This window comes from Myotis davidii, unplaced genomic scaffold (assembly GCF_000327345.1).
Source record: "Myotis davidii unplaced genomic scaffold, ASM32734v1 scaffold150, whole genome shotgun sequence".
Lineage (NCBI taxonomy): Eukaryota > Metazoa > Chordata > Mammalia > Chiroptera > Vespertilionidae > Myotis > Myotis davidii.
In genome coordinates, this window is record NW_006283437.1 from 1,619,470 (window position 1) to 1,627,233 (window position 7,764).

Consider the following 7,764-nt stretch of genomic DNA (forward strand, 5'->3'; position numbering starts at 1 on the left):
GGGGATGTGCCCGCAACCCAGGTACATGCCCTTGACCGGAATCGAACCTGGGACCTTTCAGTCCGCAGGCCGACGCTCTATCCACTGAGCCAAACCGGTCTCGGCGAGGGGGTAGTCTTATACGGCGAGTATATAACAAACTCTGTATTTTGAGTGGAAATGTTAGGGGGTCGTCTTATACGCCGGCAAATACGGTAAAGTGATTACCTGCCTGGCATTTAGTTAAGGGGTTTTATCCCCTCCCTAACTTCAGGGAAAAATCCCTACCTGGGGAAACAACCTTTCTCGGAGAGGTGACCTTGGTTAAAACACATAGCACCAAGAAGGTGAGCAAACATTAAGAACAGTATGCCATATACGCCAGGTCCCTTGAAACATATGCTGTGCAGATGTTTCTTCCCTGCAGCAACTGTGTCAAGCAGCAAGGATGGACCGGCTTCCCGCAGGCCCTCTCACATGTGCCCTGTGGGTGGCACTGCTTAGCACATGTCTGCGCTCTGCTTGATGTCCTCCTGGTGTGCATGTGGCAAGCAGAGTGCCCACACTCGCCCCGCTTGAGGCTCCATTGCCCGAGGGCGCCACGGTTGTGGGTGTAACCGCTGCTGCAGAGGGTCTTTCCCGAGCAGGCTCGGTGAGTTTGGTGACTCTCTCTCCCTTTCCAGGGGATGAATTGCCTGAGCTGGACAACATGGCTGACAACTGGCTGGGCTCGATCGCCAGAGCCACGATGCAGACCTACTGTGACGTGATCCTCCAGATACCTGAGCTCACCCCGCACTCCACCAAGCAGCTGGCCACTGACATTGGTGGGTACTCCAGCTCTGGCCCACGGCAACGGTCAGCCCCCAGCCTCCAGGCGTCTCTTCCCAGGTCTCCTTGTGACGTCTCTCCCGAAGTGGCACTGAAGCTTTCAAAAATGCAGTCCCTTCTCCAGGCCCCGTCCCCAGGGCTTCCGACTTAGCCTGGGTGGAGCCCAGACATCTGCATTTGGGGAGTGTGGGAGGGATTCTGACAGGCGGTTGAGGCCGAGGCACCAGGGCAGCTTCCGCGAGCTGCTGCATCGCCCACCCGGCCTTCTGTCCCATTTATAGAACTCCCTCAAACTAGCAGTGGTTAAGCTCTTACCACACACCAGGCTGCCAGGTGCCACGCCAAGCCCTCACGCCCGTTGCCTTACGCAATCTTCAAACTCCCCTGTGAGGCCCTCTCGCCCCCATCATGCTGATAGGGAAATGGAGGCTCAGGGTAGTTGTGTAATGGAGACACCTGGAGTCCCAGAGTCCCTGCCCGCCTCCGGGCAGAGAGGCATGTGCCCACCTGCTCCTGCTGGCGCCCGTCTTGCAGGTGGTGCTGAGGTTTGTGCTGTGGGCAGGCGACGCGAGTGTCCCCAGTCTCCTGGTGTCATTCCACTGCTTGCCTGGGGCAGCCCGGGGTGCTCAGGGCCAGGGTGGCAGGGGCCCAGCAGGGCTCTGACCTGATGAGCACAGGACCCAGCCAGCCTCTGGTTTTGCTGAAGGAGAGCTACAAGTGAGGCCTTCCTCCTGGGCCCAGAGTAGCCAGTGGGGAGCCCAGCCTAGAGCCCAGACTCCTGGGCCCTGAGCTGCGCCCTTGGCAGTGAGCTCAGCAGTCGCCGCGGGAGGCAGCGCCTTGCCACGTCATGGGCACGTGCGCCTCCTTGGTGCCCCGTCAGTGCAGCAGGGGCACCGAGCAGAGAACCATTGGATAGAGAGCGAGCTGAGCTTGGGGTTGCCCTGGATTTCAGTTCACATTATTTCCCCTCCCTGTTACGCTCCCTCCTGGTGATCCTCCTTCCGTGTGGGGGGAGTACTGTCCGTGCTGGCCCGAGTGCTAGGAGGTGGGCTGTGGGCAGTGCCTGTGCCCCGGCGCTGGTCCTGGGGCGTGTGCCGGGGCCGGGAGGAGGCCGCCGAGGTGTGACACTCAGGCTGTGGCACGATAGGGATGGGTGAGGTCTGTGGCAGCGCACGGCCCCTTAAAGACGTTCAGATTCCGTGTTAATGGAAACAAGCCTCAAACCATCCACTGGCCAAACAGAAGGTCGTGGTGGGCCTGGGCTTCAGTTCGAAGCCCCTGGCTCTGGCGAATGGAGCTCAGCTGTGGGGACAGGCTGTGCAGGAGGCAGTGCCTGACTGGTGGAGGCCGCCTCCTGGGAAGCAGCTCCCCCTGAGCCGGACCTCAGCCAGCGGCCGGGGCTTAGCAGGGCCTCAGAAAGAGACCCGGGAAGCGGCAGACCTGCCCGGCGCTCCCGCCGTCCGGGAGAAGGAAGGGCCTGGGCGGCGCTGCCTCCAGCCCTCCCGACAGGAAAGGCTCCCAGAGGTCTGTCCCCACCAGGAAGGAGGAGGAAAGGCAGCACCCATCACCGTCACCACAGTACGTCAGGCTGCTCCGGGCCTGTGTCCCCATTCCGTCCTCTTAAGTGCAGCCCGATGGGCAGCAGCTGGGAGCGGGACGGGCCCAGCTCAGTCAGGAACACCCTCGGAGTCCAGGCCTCTTGCTGCGGGCAGAGCGGACCCCAGCATTTGGGGGGTGGGCAGGGTCCACTTATTACCCGAGGGGGCCCCGGGAGGCCTGGTGGGCCTGTCCTGCCTGTGCTGAGTCTGTCTGTCCCCACCCCACAGACTACCTGGTCAACGTGATGGACGCCCTGGGCCTGCAGCCCTCCCGCACCCTGCAGCACGTCGGGACGCTGCTGAAGACCAAGCCCGCGGACTACCGGCAGGCCAGCAAAGGCCTGCCCCGGCGCCTCGCCGCCACGGTGGCCGCCATGCGGAGCGTGGACTACTGACCCTCGCGGCCGAGGGCGCTGCGGCCCGGGCCAGGCAGCTCTCCAGGGAGGCTTTGCTCTAAGACTGCCCAACGTTGTAAATCAGAGGCTTATTTATTAGAGCGATATTTTCAGATGATTTTTTTTAAATGACCCGATCTGGAAAGTGGAATTAATAAATACAGTGAAACACAAGAACGTTCTTCCCTTTCTCTGCGCGTTGGGGACGTCCGTGAGAGGGAGGGCGGGGTCGGCAGGGGAGCAGCAGAGAAGATACTGTCAGATACTAGGAAGCAGGAGGGCATCGGGCGGAAGGCAGCTGGGTGAGATGGGTGGGCAACCCCGAGACCCAGAGGACAAGACCTGGCGAAGAGCGGGCACAGCGCTGACACGGCCACTGGCGGGGCGTGAAGGGGCCGCAGGCGGCTGGGCGACGGCCTCGGGCCTCTGATGAGGACCGGCTTTTCCTTTTTAAAACGTGCCGACGGTGTGGATTCTGTTTTTTTGCCCGTAGCTTTGTTTCTGTTCCGAGTGTACTTGTCTACAGGTGACAGAATAATGTAATCTGAGTGACTCACACAAATAGGAGTTGATTTTTCTCAGTAACAGGTGTCAGGTGGTGGGCCTCGGGCTGATCCAGTGTGGACGAGCAGGCCCAGCCTCTGACCCGACCCTTCCCTGGTCCTCGCCCTGGCAGGGCAGCTCCTGCAACCAAGAGGGGGTGGGGCAGGAAGCAGAGGCGCTGAGCAAGTCTGTCCCTCTCCTGGGGAGGCAGAGCCCCACCCGCTTCCTCCCAGGCCTCATTGGTCATTTTCTTGGTCACCAGGTACCTTCCCAGTTGCAAAGGAGGCTGGGAAGGCTGGGACAGGACTGGCTGTACCAGGGTTTCCCAGCCCTGGCGTGAGCGACATTGGGCCTGCCCTGTGCACCTTGGGACGCAGAGCAGCATCCCAGCCTCCCCCAGGCCAGGCTGAGGTGCTCCCCTAGTGTGACAGCCAGCGTGCCTGCAGACCTTGCCCCAGGACCTCGCCTCCAGCAGAGAAACCCACTCAGCCCACTCAGGATGTATCGCCTGGGCTGGGCCAGCACAGCCCTGAACAGACTGGGCTTTGTTAGCAGGAGGAGGGGAGGGCCAGTGTCTTGCAGGGTCCCCTGTGGGGACTGGACGGGCGCTGTGCTCTCGGGACGGAACTGTTCCTCCCCTCGGCCTCCCAGCAGCCTCCCTGTTCACACACAGAAACTGAGGTTTGGAGAAGTTCAGGGGGCTCACCTGGAGTCACTCAGCTGCCAGTGGCAGGGCCGGGCTTAGAGCGAGCCTGTGACCGGCACCCCCTGCTCCTGACCACAGGGCGAGGCAGGCAGCACCACCTGGTCCCTCCTGGTCGGACCTGCCCCAGGCCACCAGGATCTGTCTCGTTGGGCCGCCCAGGGGTTCTGGCACATCTGTCGTTTGCCCTGGCACCAGTTTTGCCGGCCCGGAAACAGCGTGCTGTGACGCCGCACCGAGGACAGGACTCTGGTTTCTGCTGTGGGTCCCACGTGGGGCTGGCAAGGCGGAGCCTGGCTCCTGCCCGGAAGGAGGGAGGCCAGAAACCTGGGCGGAGCGGCGCACTGCCCTAAGTGGAGACGTCTGTGCTGGCTCTGCGCCAGTGTCCGCGCCAGTGTCCGCGCCAGTGTCCACGCCAGCGTCTGCGCCAGCGTCCGCGCCAGCGTCCGCGCCAGTGTCCGCCATGAGTGCCGCTGGGCTTCCAGTCCCAGCCTCGCCACCTCCCAGCTGCGACCTGGGGAAGGGCAGCTCTCCGAGCCTCATTCCTAATCTGAGAAGCCGGCCCAGTGGTCCCTGCCTCAGGGCACCCTGAGGTTCGGTGGGGGCAGCGGCCATGGCACAGGCAGCCGAGCTGCCCTGTGGAGTGGAGGGGGAGCCACAGAAGGCATTTCCTGGGCAGTCTGGGCCCTGGCAGCCTAATTTCCAGCCTTGAGAGGCTCTGGCGGGGCCCCGGCGTAGGAACAGGACAGTGCGTGTCCCCATCTGGAGGGAGAGGAGTGCCGTCTGCCGGCCCCGAGCTCCTGGCACCGACTGTTCCAGGCCGGGGCCCTCAGTGCTTCCCGAGAGAAGGGCAGCAGGTGGCCCGCCAGCCGCCGTCTCACGTCTACAGGCACCTCCGGGGCAGGAAGCGGCACCTCCACTCCTGCTTCACGATGTCTGACAGAGCCTGTCGGGGTGGGAAGGGGCTGCCCACTGGGTTCGCCCAAGGCTGGCAGGAGCCTCTCCCTCCCAGGCACAGCGATCAGCTCTGATTGGTTCCGAAGAGCCGCATTCTCAGGGCTTTGGCTGGGACGCTGTGGAGGAGGAGCTCCCACGCAGGTGTGGCCAGTGGCTGAGCATCGACCTATGAGCCAGGAGGTTCTGTTTGATTCCTGGTCAGGGCTCGATGCCCAGGAGGCAGTCGATCAAGGGTTCTCTCTCATCAGTGCTCTTCCTCTCTCTCCCTCTCCCTTCTTCTCTAAAATCAATAAAATAAAATAAAAAAAGGAGCTTCCTGCTCTGGCTGCTGAGCTGAGGGATGGAGTCGGACGGTGGGGAGAGTGGCAGGTGGGGAGAACCTGTGTGAGGGAGACGTCCACACAGAAGGACGTAGAGCCAGCAGCTGGAGAAACCACCAGATCTGGGTGAGCCCCTGGGCTTTCATTACAAGAGCCCATGTGTCCCCTCCCCTTTTCTTTGTTAATCCTCACCCGAGGATATTTGTTCCATTGAGTTTTAGAGAGAGTGGGAGGGAGGGGAGAAAGATAGAGAGAAAAACATCGATGTGAGAAGGGACACATCGATTGGCTGCCTCACGCACGTGCCCCGGCGGGTTGGGGACCAAACCTCCAACCAAGATACGTGCCTTTGACTGGAATCGAACCCGGGAACCTTCAGTCTGTGGGCTGATGCTCCAACCACTGATCCACACCAGCTATGGCCCATGCATTAAATCAGTTCAGATGACCTTGTGGCCAAAGGAGCTAGATACGTGTTGCTCTACGTGCCCCATAGCAACAGATGAGACAATAAGCATGAAAGCCCTCAGGCCTTGCCATGCCCACTGGCAGCAAGAGGATGAGGCTGGGGTCTTCCTTCATCGCTTCCTAGAATAATAGCGACCTTGGGCACCTTGCTTTACCCCTCTGAGTCTCAATTTTTTACCTGGAGGATGAGAATTAAATGAAATAAGACTTATAAAGTAGTTGGCCTGGTGCCTGGCACGTGGTAAGAGCTTGATACAATACAACCACTGCTTGATAGCGAATGATCATAGCGAGTGTGGTGACAGCAACCACCATGCCAATAGTAGAAGTAGTCATAGCAGCAAACATGGCGATTACTAAGAGCTGCGACGCCAGCCTGCAGACGCCGGGCTTCCCCCAGGCCCTCCCTCCGCCAGCCCCGGCAGTGCTGCCCGGCCAGAGAGGCTCCAAGGTGCCCCCTGGGATCCTGAATCGGAGGCCAAGGCCCCAGGTGTTAGGCCAGCAGCTGGGCCGGGCCCTGGGTGCCAGGCTGTAGCCAGCGCTCCTCCCCGCGGCAGCGGTCACGGGCCTGCAGCGCCAGCGTGGCTCCTGCCAGACCCATTCTCCTTCCGTAACAGCTCCCTGACCTCTGCGTGGGGAGCCGCGAAGGTTGCCATATTTAGCAATCAAAACTACAGGATGTGAGCAGTTAAATTCGAATTTCAGGAAAACCAGTGAGTTTTTAGTATAATATATCCCAAATATTATATAGACATATTTCTACTAAAAAAATGAACTCGTGGTGTATCTGACATTCGTATTTCACTTAGCTGCCTGTATTTTATCCGCACCCGTGACTCCCTGGGGCCAGCGGGCCTCAGGTGTGGGCAGGTCCGAGCGATTCAAGCAGCCGCTGCCGCTGGCCGCACCCGTGGCCAAAGGCAGGCATGTGACCAGCAGCGGCCAGTGAGAGGCAGCCTGGAGCGGTGGCCGCTGGGGAGAAGGCGCTCTCCCAGCTGCTGGCGTCCTTGGCGTGGCCTGTGGGCTGCACTGTGAGCACAGCCTCCCGGAAAGCAGAGACAGGGCAGTCTCTGGAGCTGCTGGAGCTGAGCCAGCCGCGTGGTCCCCTCCCCGGTTCTGTCCTTATAACCCACGCGATGACTTGGGTGGTATTAGAGAAGCCCCCAGTCCGCTGCTTCGGGGACAGCTGGAAAGGGACTTCAAAGGCCACCGCTTGGGCCTCTCCTTGGCCAGGCCCTGCTCTCCGGCTGCAGGATGTCCTTCCGCCCCCGAGATGTGTCCGATGCTTCCACTGCCCCCTCCGACGAAGAACATGGCTCCACGCGGTGTTTTCTACTTTTATTTTCTAGAATAAAACACGTGCCACCTGGCAGCCAGCCCCACCCCCGCCTGATGCTCCCCTGCTCTGCACAGCCACTGCCCTCACCGATCCCACCCTGGAGGCCAGCCACCAGGAAGGAAAGGCCGCAGGTTCTGGGGGTGGCCTGGCTTCGGAGCAGACGCCGACTGGCTGGAGGGAAGCGGCCGGCCCCCAGGGAAGGTGTCCTCGGGTCTCTGGAGCCTGGCTTGAGGTTGGGGTGGGCAGAAACCAACCGAGCACACAATTCCCCACGACACCCTCGGCCTGGAGTTGGGACTGCTGGGACTCTCTGCAAGAGACAGACTCGACCAGACACCTGTCGGCCCTTTGGAGAGGGCACGATGGAATGAGGCCTTGGGCCCTGGTCTCGGCTCCTCAGGTCCGAGTTCTTGGGCTGCCCAGGTTGGGCAGAGGCAGGGGCCAGGGGCAGGGGCAGGGGCAGGAGCAAGGCCTAGATGGCATCACCCTCACTGTCAGACTCAATGACATCCAGTGGCTGCAGACGCAGGGAGTCATAGTTGGGGGGCGGGGTGCCCGGGATGGGCAGGGTCTGCTCATCGGGGTAGGCCCCAGGGTTGGTCGTGTCAGGCTGGAAGGCAAAGTTGGTGTG

The 7,764-nt window shown here is 61.3% G+C and overlaps 2 protein-coding genes across 3 annotated transcripts in view; one reads left to right on the forward strand and one right to left on the reverse strand.

Annotated features, from left to right (window-relative positions):
• LOC102752600 (conserved oligomeric Golgi complex subunit 7) overlaps positions 1 to 7,764 on the forward strand; it is an 82,923-nt gene that overhangs the window by 68,386 nt on the left and 6,773 nt on the right. The window contains exons 15-17 of one of the 2 annotated variants that reach the window (XM_015564074.1): positions 663 to 806; positions 2,637 to 2,818; positions 3,022 to 3,031. In XM_015564074.1, coding sequence (XP_015419560.1) covers positions 663 to 806; positions 2,637 to 2,803 — 311 coding nt within the window. In that variant the 3' untranslated portion in view covers positions 2,804 to 2,818; positions 3,022 to 3,031. Of the gene's footprint in view, positions 1 to 662; positions 807 to 2,636; positions 2,978 to 3,021; positions 3,032 to 7,764 lie in introns of those variants that run through there. The other variant, XM_015564069.1, reaches the window with a different exon arrangement.
• Positions 7,120 to 7,764, reverse strand: part of SCNN1B (sodium channel epithelial 1 beta subunit) — a 37,447-nt gene continuing 36,802 nt past the window's right edge. The window contains exon 14 of the mRNA XM_015563877.1: positions 7,120 to 7,763. Coding sequence (XP_015419363.1) covers positions 7,606 to 7,763 — 158 coding nt within the window. The 3' untranslated portion in view covers positions 7,120 to 7,605. The remainder of the gene's footprint in view (position 7,764) is intronic.